The sequence below is a fragment of the Portunus trituberculatus genome, chromosome 23, assembly GCF_017591435.1.
Source record: "Portunus trituberculatus isolate SZX2019 chromosome 23, ASM1759143v1, whole genome shotgun sequence".
NCBI classification, from domain to species: domain Eukaryota; kingdom Metazoa; phylum Arthropoda; class Malacostraca; order Decapoda; family Portunidae; genus Portunus; species Portunus trituberculatus.
In genome coordinates this window covers 11,904,919-11,921,472 of record NC_059277.1, presented here as the reverse complement: position 1 = coordinate 11,921,472, position 16,554 = coordinate 11,904,919, and the positions used below count along the sequence as shown (strand labels likewise).

The window sequence follows — 16,554 nt, the reverse complement described above, 5'->3', positions numbered from 1 at the left end:
CAAGTCACAGAAACGAGGAAATACAAAAGCAGGCAGTGTTCCAGCGTTTACCATTATCACCTTCACAAACCCTTTCCCGCATCACCATCACCACCACCACTACCACCATCACGGACAGCATTACCACCACCACTACCACCATCAGCATCACCATCACGGACAGCATTACCACCTTCACCATCACAACCACCACCACCACCATGGCCAAACGTTTGTACTATACGTCTTATGAACATCCCACATTATCACCACTATCGACATCACAATACCTACCTTTCCTTCCTCATTTATCATCAATTCCACCGTCATTTGTTTCATATTTTACGAGTTTACTATGTTGCATCACTATCAATTCATCACTATCAATTTCAACTTATTTCTTATCATCGCCATTATAACTACGATGATCTAACATTTAACCATCACCATGCAGTTCATCTCTTATACAGCGAAGGTACGTAACAGCATTCGTAAATAACGTTAATCTCTTCATTACCAAGACGCGTTTTCATTTTCATTGTGGTTATACTATTTGGTGATTTTATACAGCTTCAGAAACGTAGGTTGGGATTTAAATAATAAAGACTTTGGTCATTAATCTTTCGACTTTCATAGACCCTTGCTAATGCAAATAAAATCGTCTAATCATACAGAAAAATCAAGGTAAAAATGTATCTCAGTACTGAAGGGATTAACTGCAGACGTACAACACACACACACACACACACACTACCACGAAGCATAAACAACACTCATACTAACACACAATCGTGGGTAATGACAAACACGTACAGCAAAGACAAAGGGGAGACAAAACATGAATACTCACTCACAAGAGCAGCAACAATCCCAAACAAATACCAAAAGGACACAATAACAAAACATACTTACATCATTCCCAAGATTTATTCACAGCATTACTTCCACGCTGTCCCGCCACCACAAAGACAATTAAGAACACACCCGCGCCTACACTGACATCCGGAACACGCCCTCCTCCCGCTGCTCCTTCACGCGAACGATGTTAGGGTGCACAGGCGTGGCGGTGGAGAGTAGACGTGTGCGTGAGAACGGGGATAGAAGTGCTGCGCTGGCGTTCACGGGAGACTTCACTGGGGACCGAAGTATTTGAGGCCGAAGAGGTCCACATGGTGTTACTCGACGAGGCAGTCTGGCGGATAGGAATGTCATGAGTAAATCGCGTATTCTTAAAGTTTTCTATGTTTCAGCTTCACTATTTCAAAGGCTTTATTTGAATTGGCACGAATTTTTAAGGTGTTATTACGGTTCTTGGCTTCAGCTTCACTATTTCAAAAGGCTTTATTTAAAATTACACGAGTTTTTAAGGTGTTATTACGGTTCTTGGCTTCACCTCCACTATTTCAAAAGGCTTTATTTAGTTATCGACTCAAAAACTTAAATTCTTAGCCAAAACACACAAGAACACATGCTTAGATAGTTTTTACCACAGCAAGCTTACTTTCAACACACAAAAACATACGCTTAGTTCCCATCACAAACACAAAAACACCCCACCCTAAACACACACACACACACACACACACACACACACACACACACACACTTTGTTAGTTTCCACTACAACAACCTTAGTTTAATCCCCAAACACACACACAGTCAGTCATCCACAGAAAAACTTTACTTCCCACCGTTAACACACAGAAACACGCTTCGTTAGTTTCCACCACAATAGACCTAGTTAAAACTCCAAACACACATGCTTGTTAGTCATGAACACATGAACACAGACACTGCATTACAAGGGCCCGGTAACAGTCGGCGCTCGCTGCCTGGTGAGAGACCACACCAGAATGGCCACGCACACTGATAGGGTAAGCACAGAGGTCAGCAGCAGCAACAGAGGCCAGCGAATCCCAGGCCCCACCGTGCGCATCTGCCCCAGAGAGTCCACCGCTTCAGGAGACGTCACGGTGAAGATTGACTCGTGTTCCTCCGTCAGCAGATGCTCCACCACGATGCAAACTTCAAGCCCCAGCCCCGCCACCATCACCGTCACCAGCACAGGAAGCACGGTGGTTCGACATACGGTTCTCCAAGGCCTTCTTGTCTTGAGTTCACCTGAAGTCGCGGATTCACTCATGCTAGTGACCGATTGGTGACTGACAGGTGATTGACTGGTGACTTGTGGCTACTGAATGTCTGCCTCTACCTTCTGCTTGCCTTGCCTCACCTCTGCCTCGTCTTCCTCGGGTTGGCGTTCAATGGTTCGCTGGTTCACTGGTTCACTGGTTCACTGGTTCGCTGGTTCGCGGTTTAAAGTTTTAAGGATTATTTGTTAGAATTTCGAGTGGTGGTTAGCTAGCGAGGGGAAAGAGGGACAAGGGACGTGGTGGTAATTATGAGTGGTGTAATTCACTGTTTGATCTGCTGCAGTCTCTGACGAGACAGCGAGACGTTACCCTACGGAACGAGCTCAGAGCTCATTGTTTCCGATCTTCGGATAGGCCTGAGACCAGGCACACACCACACACCGGGAGAACAAGGTCACAACTCCTCGATTTACATCCCGTACCTACTCGCTGCTAGGTGAACAGGGGCTACACGTGAAAGGAGACACACCCAAATATCTCCACCCGGCCGGGGAATCGAACCCCGGTCATCTGGCTTGTGAAGCCAGCGCTCTAACCACTGAGCTACCGGTGTGTGTGTGTGTGTGTGTGTGTGTGTGTGTGTTAATTAGAGAGGTGATCATCATATGTATTTATTTGCCTATTTGTTTGACTCTGGTGTAACAAAATGAATAAACTAAATCAATGTACAGTACTTAGTCTTGTAATATACGCACTGCTGAACACACACACACACACACACACACACACACACACACACACACTATAAGGAAAAATATCGTTGGTCACATTTCAGTTCAGTAGTAGTAGTAGTAGTAGTAGTAGTAGTAGTAGTAGTAGTAGTAGAAGTAGAAGTAGTAGTAGTAGTAGCAGTGGAGAGGGGTGCTGGCAGGCAGCTAGCAAGATCGGAGGAGCAGTTAGCGGCAAGAGAGGAGCGGCAGGTACTGTGACAGCTCTACGGTAATGATACAAGGGGGGAGAGCAAAGCGTCTCGTGAGTGAAGCAGTGAATGGAACACGTCACGAGGCAGAATAAGAACCGAACCAAGAAAGGAGCGGGTGGTTATCAAAAAAATGGGAAGGTACTCGTGTTTTTAAGAGTATTTTTATGGTACTGGTGATATATTGACAAGATTTCTAGTTTATTAAAAGCAGAAACTGTCTCTGTGGGCATTTAAAATCGTCGTAGTGAGAGAATGGCGTTTCTGAATACTAGCGAGAGTCTAGATGAAAAACAAATGTGTAGTGATGATGGCAATGATGATGTGGGGACTGGCTTACATATTGAAGTCTCTGAATAAAACATACCTATAACTGTCCATGTGTTATTCTCTTTCGTTAATTTGTCACATCAGTAAAAAATGTTTCGTGATATTCCAAAGATTTGTGGACTAGAGTAAAGATTTGTTGTGTGCATTATTGTGACTGTCCATAAAGGCTTGAGAAGAATTGAGTTCACGTTGTTTTCTTCTCTCCTTTTTTTTTCCTATTTTCTGTACAGTATTGGCTTTTTACGAGGTTTTAAGGGGTAAGGTTTTGCTTTGGCAGTGTCTAGAGTTAAAAATTAGACAGTTTCATTGAGTTTGTTAGTTTTGTTGAGTTTGTTTCATTGAGTTTGTTAGTTTTATTGAGTTTGTTAGTTGAGCTTATTAGTTTTACTGAATTAGCTTTATTGAGTTAGTTTTATTCAATTAGTTTTATTGAGCAAAATGTTCATGTTTACAGTAAAGTGAAAGTTATAGAATTGCCAGTGGTGCAAATAAAACAGTATAACTTTACAAACATAAATCAAAACACTGTCACCTATATAACGCTTTCAGTACCATGACGCTTTTCCATAGTCACTCTGCTTACTACTTGGCAATTATATACAGCTTCAAAAAACTCATATTAGTATTGAAATAAGTGAAGACTGGCCATTAATCTTCTGACCTCCATAGACCCTTCCTAATGTCAATAAAATGGACTAATCGTACACTAATCTCAAGGTAAAAATTGAAAGGATTAAAATTAAGATTTGCAAAGTAACAAACATTAGCTAAATAGTTACTATAGCATTACTACTATAACTAATATGAATACACAGCTCAACATAACGTCTAACACAACGTGGCCAATATACATGCAGTATCTAGTATGCATATCATTCTAGTTAAGTAGTTAAGTTATATACAGGAGCGAAGACATATAAAATAAAGTGTATCATACCGAATCTCGCATTTCATTTACTCTCGGGGCCAGTATTTACAGGTTTCATGTGGACTTGTCTCTCACTACGTGACTGCACACACACACACACACACACACACACACACACACACACACACACACACACACACACACACGAATTACTAGGAAGTGCCAGAGTTATAGTTCAATAAAGCAAAACGAGGATTTCATTGCTGAGTGAGGCATAACTAAAACACATCAATAAGTGTCCTGCAGGCTTGGTGACGTCACACACACACACACACACACACACACACACACACACACACGCCCGGTAGCTCAGTGGTTAGAGCACTGGCTTCACAAGCCAGAGGACCGGGGTTGGATTCCCCGGCCTGGTGGAGATATTTGGGTGTCTCTCCTTTTACGTGTAGGTGCTGTTCACCTAGCAGTGAGTAGGTACGGGATGTAAATCGAGGAGTTGTGACCTTGTTGTCCCGGTGTGTGGTGTGTGCCTGGTCTCAGGCCTATCCCAAGATCGGAAATAATGAGCTCTGAGCTCGTTCCGTCTGGCTGTCTCGTTAGAGACTGCAGCAAATCAAACAGTGAAACACACACACACACACAGACACACACACACACACACACACACACACACACACACGAAGTAAGTAAAATAAAGATAAGAAGAAAGAAGGATGGTAAGGAAAATAACACACACACACACACACACACACAGAGAGAGAGAGAGAGAGAGAGAGAGAGAGAGAGAGAGAGAGAGAGAGAGAGAGAGAGAGAGAGGGAATAACTGACCTCATGAAACAATAAAAAAAAAAAACTAATCCAACAAAACAAAAGTACACATATTGAGTCTTGACTGAACTGTACACAAGAACAATTGACGCTCTCTCTCTCTCTCTCTCTCTCTCTCTCTCTCTCTCTCTCTCTCTCTCTCTCTCTCTCAAACGCTGACAAACTTAAAATTGAAACGAAAAATAGACAAATAACAACAATAATAATAGTAATAATGATAACAACAATAATAATAGTAACAACAACAACTACTACTACTACTACTACTACTACTACTACTACAAAAACAAGAACAACAATAGTAATCTACACCACCACCACCACCACCACCAACAACAACTACTACTACTACTACAACAACACCAACACCACCACCATTACCACCTCCACCAACACCAACACCACAAACAACACATCTTAACGCTGAAATGGTGCAGGCGAGCGATGAATAATGAAGTAACAGCAGTGTAGTGAATGATGAATGAGTAAAGATTGTGATGAAGCAGAATGTTGAGACAAAAAAGGAAACATGACGAATAAGAATCAATAGAGAATAGTGAATAACGTGCGATAGACAATGAATAAGGCAAAAAAAAAAAAAACGTTATTAGTAGATTGTTAAAAGAAAAGTAAAGATTTGAATGTATTAAAGGTCAGAGAGAGAGAGAGAGAGAGAGAGAGAGAGAGAGACAAACATAAAAATAATAGTCAACTGAAAGAATAACAAAAGAAGGAAGGAAAAAGAAACAAAGAAAATAAAGTAAACAAAAAAAAGAAAGAAAGAAAGAAAGAAAGGGAAGTAAAAAAGAATAAAAAAAAGAAAAAGAAAAATAAGATAAAGAAAGAAACAAAGTGTAATGAAACAACCATACATACATACAAACATACATACATACAAACATACATACATACAGACAGACAGACAGACAGACAGATAAACAAACAGGCAGACAGACAGACAACTAGACAAAACAAGAAAAAATAAAGAAAAACAAAAACAAAGGGACAGAGAGAGAGAGAGAGAGAGAGAGAGAGAGAGAGAGAGAGAGAGAGAGAGAGACGCACACCAATCTCTCCGTGTCTTCGTCTGCAGGTGTGAGAGACAATCATTATCTTTGCTTCTGACCTCACTCACTTGGTAACTTTACACGGATAATTGGGAGGGAGGGAGAGAGAGGTGAGAGAAATAGAGGGAGGGAAGGAGGGAGGAGGAGAATAGAGGGAAGGGAGGTATGGAGAAAAGGAGGCAAGGAAGGGGAAGGGAAGGAAGGAGGGATGGAGGGAAGAAGATAATAGAGGAGAGGGATACATACATAGGAGAGACGAGTGACAGGAGGCGTTGCGATCGTTGATGAAGTCACTCGTTTACTACACCACATCTACAGTAGCTATATACTTAGTAGGAGGCAAGGATAGAACAGATGAAGCTCCTCCCCACCCACCACTCCCTCTGGCGTTACTCGGTAAGAAATAAGACGAAAAATACACCCCGATTGCTGAGAAGGACAACCGGGGAAGTTTATACAGGAGGAAAGGAGAAGAGGAAAGAGAGGATAGGAAAGGAGGAAAGAAGAGAGGAGAGGCGAAGGTAAGAAAGGTATTAAGAGAAGAGACTGAGGAAGGGAAGGAAAGGTAGAAAAGAAAGAGAGTTAGAAAGAAAAATAGAGGACGAGAAAAGGGAAGAGAGGAAAATAGACGAGAGAGAGAGAGAGAGAGAAAAAAAATTATACAAGAGAAGGGAAGGAGAAAAATGAAGAAGCGAGAAGGGGAAAGAAAAAAAAACAACTAAACAGACAAGGAAGAACTGAGGATGAAGAAGATTAGGAGGATGAGAAGGAGAGGAAGGAAGGAAATGGATGCAAGGGGGAGGACCAGGGTGAGGTGATAAGTAAGGTGAATCCAGGTATCCCTAGCACACTGTCAGGTCATCATGTCTTAAATAGTTCCCGAAGTCAGGTGAGGCAAAGAGGAGATTAAAGGGAATGTGAAGAGGGGTGGGTGGTGAAGGCAAGGGTATAGAGAGACTGTGGCGTGTGTGTTGGCTTGTTTCATGGTGAGCTGGAGGAGGAGGAGGAAGAGGAGGAGGAGGAGGAGAATGCTTATAAGAAAAAAAGAAAATAGTAATGATGATATTGCTAATAAAACTTACTTCTACTACTACTATTACTACTACTACTACTACTACTACTACTACTACTGCTGCTACTACTACTACCACCACCACTACTACTACTACTACTACTACTACTACTACTACTACTACTATTATCAAGACCACCACCACCACCACCACTACTACTACTACTACTACTACTACTACTACTACTACTACTACTACTAAAAAAATACTAGTACCACCACCACTACTACTACTACTACTACTACTACTACTACTACTACTACTACGAATACTACCACCACTACTACTACTACTACTACTACTACTACTACTACCACCACCACTACTACTACTACTACTACTACTACTACTACTACTACCACTGTGCTTGATCTTGAAGGAGTGAGTGAAGGAAGGGAGCCAGCAGGAGCCATGAAATTAAATAAATAAACAAATAAACGTCTTTAAATACACCTATACAGTCATTTCCTAATAATCAACACCAGTACTCATGTTTTCATCTATTCATTCATTTATCTATTTATTCATTTATTATTTCTTCATTATTCATCTATTTATTCATCTGCGTTTATGTAAGAAGGCAAAAACTAGCCAAGAGCACCAAAAGACCCACTGACACACAAAAAATCATTATCATTATATCATATCTGACCTACTCTATTCCTGCGCGTTAATCAGATGCAGGTAAGGTTAGGTTGAGTTTTGGTTAGGTTAGATTAGGTTAAGTTAAGGTTAAATTAAAGTTAAGGTAAGGTTATGCTAGGTTAATGAGATGCAGTGGGTGGAGCTTGAGGTGGCGGGAAACAACATGAGTGGCTGGAGGCAAGGCAGGGCAAGGTAGGGAAGGACAGGACGTGGTTGGTGATTGGCTGCGTGGTGGTGACGACAGGCGATGGAATTGTGGGGTCATGTGTTATCTTCTGCCTTTGTGTCTTGTATGGATATATTGACTGACTCGCTTCACGTTTAGCAACAAGAGGAAGGTGGCGTAATATACAGTAAAGCAAGAAATAATTTGTAGCAGGCTCAATGTAGGGATTGTAAGGAGGTCCAGGGAGGCGGAGCTTGACCTGTGGAGCAAGACGGGGGCGTGACCTGAGTGCTGGTTGGCGGGTCAGGGCGCAGTGAGGTGATGGCGTTGGTTGCTAATTAGCGGGTCAAGGCGCAGTGAGGTGATGCGGGTGGTTACTGATTGGCTCGCTGGCTGGCTGGAGTGGAAACATTCAGTGCGGCGAAGGAATCTTGACTCAGTGCATCCTACGACCATCTCCATCCTTGTCTTGTCCGCCGAGGAGAGAAGGTGACATCGTGAAGTGACGCAGTGGCTTGCCTGGCATCACAGTAACGGAGGAATCTGAAGCGAGTCTTTAGTCATTCAGCCTTGCTCTGCCTTCCGGGGGGACTCTGACCGCCAACAGCATCAAGTCATCTGAGTTGGCTGTGATAAAGTCTTGAGCAATTCCTCCATCCATGTCCTGTCCACCGCGGAGAGACGAGACTGCCACAGCGGCGCCTCAGGAAGCCTTGGCCTGTGTCAGGTGAGGACTTGCTGCTGTGTTGGTTTCTCTCTTTAACCCCTTCAGTACTGCGACGCGTTTTTTTTTGCCATGATTTTTTGGGTATGATTAAATGATTTTATTTACTTTAGGAAGGATCTTTGGAGGTCAGAAGCTTAATGGCCACAGTCTTCACTATTCTATTCCCCATATAAGTTTCTGAAATCGCCAGGTAGTAAGTACAATGAATATAGAAAAGCGTCGCAGCACTGAAGGAGTTAAGGCAATGATGCTCAAAACTGTGTTGCTTAGTGGCGCACCAATTCTATAATCAGTGTTGCCCAGGCCTGCTAAAAGACACACTTGTCTAGGGAAAAATAAGTTGTGATGTATAGTTCTCATAGGGTAGCGGTTCTCAAACTGTGTTGCTTAGTGGCGCAGGACGGCTTAGACACATATCAAAACACACACTATCTATAAAAAGATGTCTGTCTACTTTAAAGCGTCTCCTGGCTTTAAGACATGTTGTAGCATATAATTGATTTTATGTGAGTACTACTGTTTTCTGTTTATCTTATCACTTATCACAAAAATAGACGACGATTTTCCTCAAGCTCTGACAGCCACGCATTCCTCCGGGACACCATTCAGACCGAGACCCAGGAGCCACCTTAGAGTAGACAGACTAGGGAGATTAATGCAGTGGTGGTTAGTCTTGTTAGGGTGGTGGTTCTCTGTGTGGCTTAATGGGGCACCAACACTGTATTCCGTAACTGCTAGAAGACACACTTAAGAACACACACCTGTTGTCCTAAATTAGACGGTGCTGACTAGTCTTGTTAAAGTGGTGGTTCTCAAATTGTGTTGCTTAGTGGGGCTCCAACACTGTATTCCGTAACTGCTAGAAGACACACTTATGAACACATACCTATTGAGAAAAATTAGGCGGTGCTGACTAGTCTCGTTAGGGTGGCGGTTCTCAAATAGTGTTGCTCAGTGGGACACCAACACTGTATTCCGTAACTGATAGAAGACACACTTAAGAACACACCTGTTGAGGAAAATTAGGCGGTCCTGGCATAGTCTTGTTAGGGCTGCTGTTCTTGAGTCTTGGGTCTTGATTTAGGTAATCCCTTAAAAGTGAAATATCGCTGTCCTGGGATGTACGGTGAAAACTTGGTGTCTTCTACAGGCACTTTAGGGTAGGCGGTGTTATTTGTTCTCAAGATGTGGTGCTTATGTAGTGAGAAATTCTGTTTGCGAATCACTCTTCTAATAAGATGTCCATACAACATTAGCTATCCTTTACATTTCATTATCCTTACGCATTTTCTGTTCTACATTTAACTTAGTCGAGGCGGTGACTTGTGTCGGTCAATGTTTAGTAGCTTTCATTATCTTCTATCCTGCCAGATTCAGTTCTTGCCCCTGGACGGAAGTGAGGACATCTGCTGTTGTACTAATGGGCGTATCTCTTGATTAATCCTTTCAACACTGGTGCGCGTTTTTACCATCGGTTTGGGGATGCGAGACGGAAAAACTGGCCAACGGTAACAAACAGAGATAAAGAAAGAGACACACTTAGATGCCAGTCCCCGAAGCTTAATCTCTTCAATACTGGAACACATTTTTATCATGAGTTTTTGGTATGATTAGACGGACATTAGGAAGGGTCTATGGAGGTCAGAAGATTTATGGCCAGAGTATACATTCCTCTCATCTCCCCTTCTCGTTTTATTTTATTCTTTTGGGACTGGTACTCAATGGACCTTTATTTCACTGTTTCCCTTGGTCAGCGTCCATCTTACATTGAAAACATCTGTCACTGTCCAAGCAAACGATTACGACCCATAGATAGAGAGATAATTGACTGACCACAGTTTATCACCTCTCCTCATCCTCAATTTCTCTTGGTTTAGCTGTGTTCCTTTCTTTTCCCTCTCGCCTCTTCATCTTTCTCCTTCCCTTCTCACCTTCTATACTTCTCTTCTCTATACAGAATATCAAAGTCAAATGTACTGACGTGATACCTGATAACTTTAGTACGAAAAGACAACAGACATATAACAAAACCACAGTCAATACTTAAAACTCACAGCCTGTCATCCCCCACAGCACAATGGCGGAGAACATACAGCAAAGCCACCAAACCAACACCGAACAGCACCCACAGGAGCAGCCAAACAACCCCCTCACTTTGCTACTAACAGTGTTGGAATACGAGGATCCACACTCCCCCGTCCCGGACCCCAGTGTGTACGACCAGCAAGGCTACAACTGTTTTGGATACGACAAGGAAGGTTATGACAAGGATGGCTACAATTGGCAGGGGTTTGATAGGCAGAGGAGGAGCAGGTGGCTAAGGCGTCCCTCCACAGCCCGCCTCATGCTTAGACGCGCTTTCCTGCAACATTCCCGCCAAAACTGCTGTGTGGGTTCTGAAGATGCGAAGACTGTCAGGGAAGGCGCGAGTTGCTAGCTAGTGTCTGTGTGTAGAATGGTTCCTCCTGTGTGTGTTATGGTGTTTTTTATCTTATTTTTTAGCTTTTTCCTCCTTTCTTTCGTTTATTTATTTTACTTTTGGTCATCTCTTACTCTTTATTATTACTCTCTAATTATTTTTTGAGTAATTCGTCTTTGCTTTCTTTTTTTTTTTTCAAATCCTGTATGTTTTATCTATCTTCTTATGAGCTTTAATGTTATTTACTTCCGGTTAGTTCCTGTGTGTATACCTGTGTGTGTCAATAATGTATCTGTATATGTCAGTTGATGGGAAAATGTTTGCTCTCGTTTGTATAAGGTCTCTCAATATTTATTTCCTGGTGCTGTGAATGTACACTGTTATTTATTCATTCATTGATCTATTTTTATTAATTTTTTTCAGTCCGTACGATGTTTTAATAGTACCTGTGGTGATCTCTAACGATATTTGTGTTGACTTAGGAATGCATACGATCTTTCACTCATTTTGCGCTGTGACTATAATTGTACGCTACTGTTTTTAATGATATCTGCAATTGTGTATAGAGAGAAGGTGATATAGTAGCTAATCCTCTGCTATTTGTATCTGCATTGGTTATTTCATACATTCTAAGTTGTGAATAGTGTGACGCATTTTTAAACGGCACAATTTCTTAACAGTATTCATCACATTGACATAGATATAGATATCCTCTGCGGTTTGTATCTGCATTTTATATTTTTATATAGTGTGCCGTGGTCTTAGTGTCCTAACCATACACTTTTTTTTTGCATGTATTTGCGTGTATTTGATAGGGAAACAGATGAGTACAAAATACATTCCGTCTGCTATTGATATCAGCATTTATCATTGTACATTTCAAGCAGAGTCTAATCCTACGACACTTGTTACCATGATCTTTTGATCATGCTTGTTATAATGCTTATGATCTTTTACGAATATCAGAGCTTAGGGAACAGACGCTTACAAAATGCAATAATCATCTGCTGTGTGTTTGTGTACAAATTATCGTATTACATGTAAATCTTATGCTGTAACATTGTTGTTACTGTTAGGGACCATTGAAGACTTTATTGCTCGACACTTGCTTGTATAGTGATGTAAATCGTGTGTGTCTGTGTTCAATGGAATAAAGATATATTTCTCAGTTGACTTTCATTATAACCCCTTCAGTACCATGACACTTTTTCCATATTTATTTTGCTTACTATTTGGTGGTTTTATACAGCTTCAGAAACCTGTATGGGGACTGAAATAGTGAAGACTCTGGCCATTAAACTTTTGACCTCCATAGACCCTTCCTGATGTCAATGAAATGGTCTAATCGTACACAAATCTCGAGGCAAAAATGTGTCCCAGTGTTGAGGAAAAAAAATTGTGAAGCCTTAATAGTTATTCTTGTTTGCGGAATACATCTCTCTCTCTCTCTCTCTCTCTCTCTCTCTCTCTCAGTGCAGGTCCCTTGGTTGTACTCTTCGAATACAACAAGGAGTCTTTTCTCTCCTTTTGGCACTGTTGGGAGGAAAGACGCGCCAAAACTTGCACTGTAAACAAACAGACGGTGACGAGACTGTGAACCCAACTGTGATAAGAGAGCATGGCGGGAACTGAGGATGAAGCTGTGGTGACGGAGGAGCAGGCTCAGCAGACGGAGCAGGGAGAACAGGCTGTGGAGGGCGAGGGCGAGGAGGATGGCAGGGCGGGGCTGAGGCTGCCCTTAGCGAGGGTGAAGAGGATCATGAAGGCTGACCCCGCCGTGCAGATCGCCAGTCAGGACGCGGTCTTCATCATCGCCAAGGCCACGGTAATGGTCAAATCAAAGCCAACCTCCTTATGGCAGTTCATTGATTAGTTTGATCTTTTTTTTTTTTCTTTTCCTTTCAATCTATCTCGGGTAAATGTTTACAAGAAATCCTTTCTTTGCCAAATACAGTCGTTTGTCTCCTTAGATTTGTAAAGACATGCAAAATTTGGTCTAATTTGGCATTCCTGACCAATTAAACCATAGCATACTTAGATAATTAAGGTAACCTAACCTAATCTAATCTAACCTAGCCTAGACCTAATGTAATTCTGTTTTTGGCACGATGTGTTGATTTTAAAAAGTATCAATATGAGTTGGGTGTGTGGAAAAACTTCACAGACATGATATACAGTGAGTGAAATACCACAAGATGCAGTCATGTCATGTGCTATAGACAAGGGCCAACAGTACACATTAACCCTATCTAGTGATGTGTGAAGATCTGAGTCGAAAATAGGATTAATCACGGTGGTATATTTACCTCCATTTCAGTCCAGGGTCAATATTAACTCTATGGGGCCAGTGTTACCAGCATTGTGGCTGCAGTAGTGTCTGCCCACATGATCCAGTAATGGTGTTACTTATAGGGAAGTGTTGTTGTCAGCCAAAGACAACTATCTTCCTTCTTGCAACTCTACATGCATCTATCTACCTATAAATTCTTCATGCAAAATTTAAACTGATAAAAATAAAGAAAAAAAGATTCCTATAACATTCTCAGAGTCCCCTTGCAACTGCATTTCTATTTAACTTGTTTAGGGACTTTTTTTTCTTTTTGCCATTGGCGGACTTTCCCTCATGAAAAAAAAAAAAAAAAAGTTCCTCAGCAAGATAGCCATGGATGATGATGGCTGGTGTGGCAGGCAGGCAGTGCCTCAATTTCCCCATTTGTAATTGTTGCTTCCTCACTGCCATGGAAGGTCACAGCTGACACTCTGAGACCAGGATGATAACCTCTTTTAAGTGAATTGTTGTATGGAGCAGTGTGAGCATGGGGAGGGCAGGAGCAGAGTGCCATGGGTGGTGAGGGCAGGACTAAAGTGGCAGGGGTAGTGAGGATAGGACCAGAGTGCCAGGGGTAGTGTGGGCATGGCCAGAGTGCCAGGGATGGTGAGGACAGGATCAAAGTGGTAGGGATGGTGAGGATAGGACCAGAGTGCCAGGGTTGGTGAGGGCAGAGCCAAAGTGGCAGGGATGGTGGGGGCAGTGCCAGTGCCACACACCCACCACCACCCTGGCCACATGAAAAACATTCTCTAGCTAAAGCTGTGATGGGACAGGACAGTGGAGGAACATTGTGACAGTTAAGAAACAACTCCACACCACTGATAGGATTGTATCTAAATGTTAAACTTAATTTCTAGTTAAGAAACAACTCCACACCACTGATAGGATTGTATCTAAATGTTAAACTTGTTCAATCCAAGATCAATATTACCTCAAGGCCGAAGGGATGTGGCGTCAGCAGCTTTGTGGCCATAGCAATGTTAGCACCCTTCATTAACTTATTCCAGTTCAGTCTGGCTCTCTATTGCCTTTAAGAAAGCAGTAGCATCAGCTTTGTGATTTTCTTTTACACAATGACGGAACAGTAACATTAACAGTAACCATTGGGGCCAATGCCACTATGTCAAGTTTGGGCAAGGTTACAGTGCATTTGGAAGCCATGTCTTGTGTAACATAACATAACATTAATATTTTTCTTCTGTTCCCTTTACTGCATAAATCACAATTATAAAAAAATAAAATAGAAATAAACAGTGTCAAGAAATGAGTAGGTTAAGACTGTTTTCATAATCCTTATTTCACTGACTTTTGCTGCACTCAAGATGTCCAATGAGACCTGGGAATTTAATCTAATCTGTCAGAGCAACCAAGTCTGATGAATCTAACTTAACCTAACTCAACCTAACTTATCTTATTTTATCCCAACCTATCCTATCCTACCCTATTCCAACTTATCCTACCCTAACCTAACTCTGCAGGACCTCTAACCTTACCATGATAATGTGACTCATCCTTACTGCTCCTATGGTCTCTGTGTGATGGTATTGTCTGAAGCAAGTGTCTCCCTCCCATGCCCAGAACTCAAAATCTCACCCATTGTTTTCACTGTTCTTTGCCTTGGAATAACTGCTCCTCAAACAATTCCAAACCCTTCAGATACTTTCTTTTTTGTTTTAGGTAATGTTTGATGAGAGAGAGAGAGAGAGAGAGAGAGAGAGAGAGAGAGAGAGAGAGAGAGAGAGAGAGAGAGAGAGAGAGAGAGAGAGAGAACTTGAACCAAATAAGAAAAGAGATGTGTTTCTAGTGGTGAATCTCTCAAGAAACATAACGCTCATAGCATAGATTAGATCAATTGTCTCGTTGATGGAAACAAAAGCATCACATACATAAAACCTTCACTGGAGCTGCCTCAGTAATAAATAGAACCCAAGAACACAATATAAGTTACATAAAGCCAGTAGGGCAGATTTGACAGTCCCATTATATCACATTCATTATATCCACTGCAACACAACACTGGATCTGCCAAGGTACCATATTTTGAAACACTCTCCACCACACCCATACAACACTCAAATGGCTCCAGTTAAAGATACATGGGTTTTTAAGAGTGTTTTTACAATTCTAGTGACAGATTATCAAAAGGAGAAACAGTCTTGAAAACCCAGCCTCTTTGTGACATTTGAAAATAGTCATGGTGAGAGAGCAAAGCATGCAGAAGGTTAACACATCCAAGCAATTCACAGCAGCACAACACTGGCTCATACTCTGAAATGCTTTGCTTTCTCACCATCACTACTATCCAAAGGCTCTAGTTGAAGATACTCATGTTTTTAACTGCATTTTTATAATTCTGGTGATAGATTGGCAAGATTTCTACTTATGAACAGGATAAACTGTCATGAAAATCCGGCTAATTTTCTCTTTGCCCTTAGAAAATTGTAGTGAGAGAGCAAGGCATTTGTGAACAGGGAGGGCAATGTGGCTGGCATGCACTGGATTAATGCTGTTCTTCTCTTACCTCAGGAGCTGTTTGTGGAAAGCCTGGTGGGGGAGGCGTATCAGTACACTCGCAAGGCCGGCAGGAAGACTGTGTCACGGCGGGATGTGGACAACTCTGTGGAGGCAATTGACGCCCTTGCCTTCCTGGATGGCGCCCTCGACTGGTCCTGAGCGACACACAGGAGCAGTGGTGTCAATGTGCCTCACTGGATGTTCTGTGGATGTATATTACATTATTATTTTTCTATGTGTATTGATGTGCTTTGTGGTGAATATACTGGTACATTTGTAAGACTATGGTGCTTTATTTGTGTGTCCTTTGTTGGTAATGGTGCTCTTGGCGATTGAAGGAGAAAATCAACACTAACAATGAAAGGGAAGAATAATAAGAATAATAATAACAAAAATGGTAATAATATTTATATAACTATTGCATTTCTTATGTTTTCTTTAAATGAGATGGGAAAAAAATAAGCTTTATAGTTTTTTCCTTAGAATGAACTTTGAATTTAATCCTCTAAAGTAGAAACA

The 16,554-nt window shown here is 41.7% G+C and overlaps 3 protein-coding genes across 4 annotated transcripts; 2 read left to right on the top strand and 1 right to left on the bottom strand.

Moving 5' to 3' along the window:
- Positions 1-887: 887 nt before the first annotated feature.
- Positions 888-2,243, bottom strand: LOC123507782. 2 transcript variants are annotated; one of them, XM_045260981.1, is made up of 2 exons: positions 1,845-2,243; positions 888-1,171 (listed from the first exon to the last, which is right to left on the bottom strand). In XM_045260981.1, the coding sequence occupies exons 1-2, from the start codon at positions 2,120-2,122 to the stop codon at positions 970-972; spliced, it is 480 nt and encodes a 159-aa protein (XP_045116916.1). In that variant the 5' UTR covers positions 2,123-2,243; the 3' UTR covers positions 888-969. The 2 variants fall into 2 exon arrangements, with proteins under 2 accessions (XP_045116916.1, XP_045116915.1); XM_045260980.1 differs by having other exon boundaries at positions 1,782-2,235.
- Positions 2,244-8,011: 5,768 nt separating this feature from the next.
- Positions 8,012-11,345, top strand: LOC123507783. Its single transcript, XM_045260983.1, has 2 exons — positions 8,012-8,770; positions 10,844-11,345. The coding sequence occupies exons 1-2, from the start codon at positions 8,703-8,705 to the stop codon at positions 11,205-11,207; spliced, it is 432 nt and encodes a 143-aa protein (XP_045116918.1). The 5' UTR covers positions 8,012-8,702; the 3' UTR covers positions 11,208-11,345.
- A 1,376-nt stretch (positions 11,346-12,721) lies between these two features.
- Positions 12,722-16,317, top strand: LOC123507784 (DNA polymerase epsilon subunit 4-like). Its single transcript, XM_045260984.1, has 2 exons — positions 12,722-13,014; positions 16,048-16,317. The coding sequence occupies exons 1-2, from the start codon at positions 12,808-12,810 to the stop codon at positions 16,192-16,194; spliced, it is 354 nt and encodes a 117-aa protein (XP_045116919.1). The 5' UTR covers positions 12,722-12,807; the 3' UTR covers positions 16,195-16,317.
- The last annotated feature ends 237 nt before the right edge of the window (positions 16,318-16,554 follow it).

Coding starts and splice junctions, on each gene's coding strand:
- LOC123507782 (XM_045260980.1), bottom strand. CDS start 2,122: ATGAGTGAATCCGCGACTTCAGGTGAACTCAAGACAAGAAGGCCTTGG. Junction 1,172..1,781: donor CCGACTGTTACCGGGCCCTT/GTAATGCAGTGT, acceptor CCTATCCGCCAG/ACTGCCTCGTCGAGTAACAC.
- LOC123507783 (XM_045260983.1), top strand. CDS start 8,703: ATGTCCTGTCCACCGCGGAGAGACGAGACTGCCACAGCGGCGCCTCAG. Junction 8,771..10,843: donor GAAGCCTTGGCCTGTGTCAG/GTGAGGACTTGC, acceptor CATCCCCCACAG/CACAATGGCGGAGAACATAC.
- LOC123507784 (XM_045260984.1), top strand. CDS start 12,808: ATGGCGGGAACTGAGGATGAAGCTGTGGTGACGGAGGAGCAGGCTCAG. Junction 13,015..16,047: donor TCATCATCGCCAAGGCCACG/GTAATGGTCAAA, acceptor CTCTTACCTCAG/GAGCTGTTTGTGGAAAGCCT.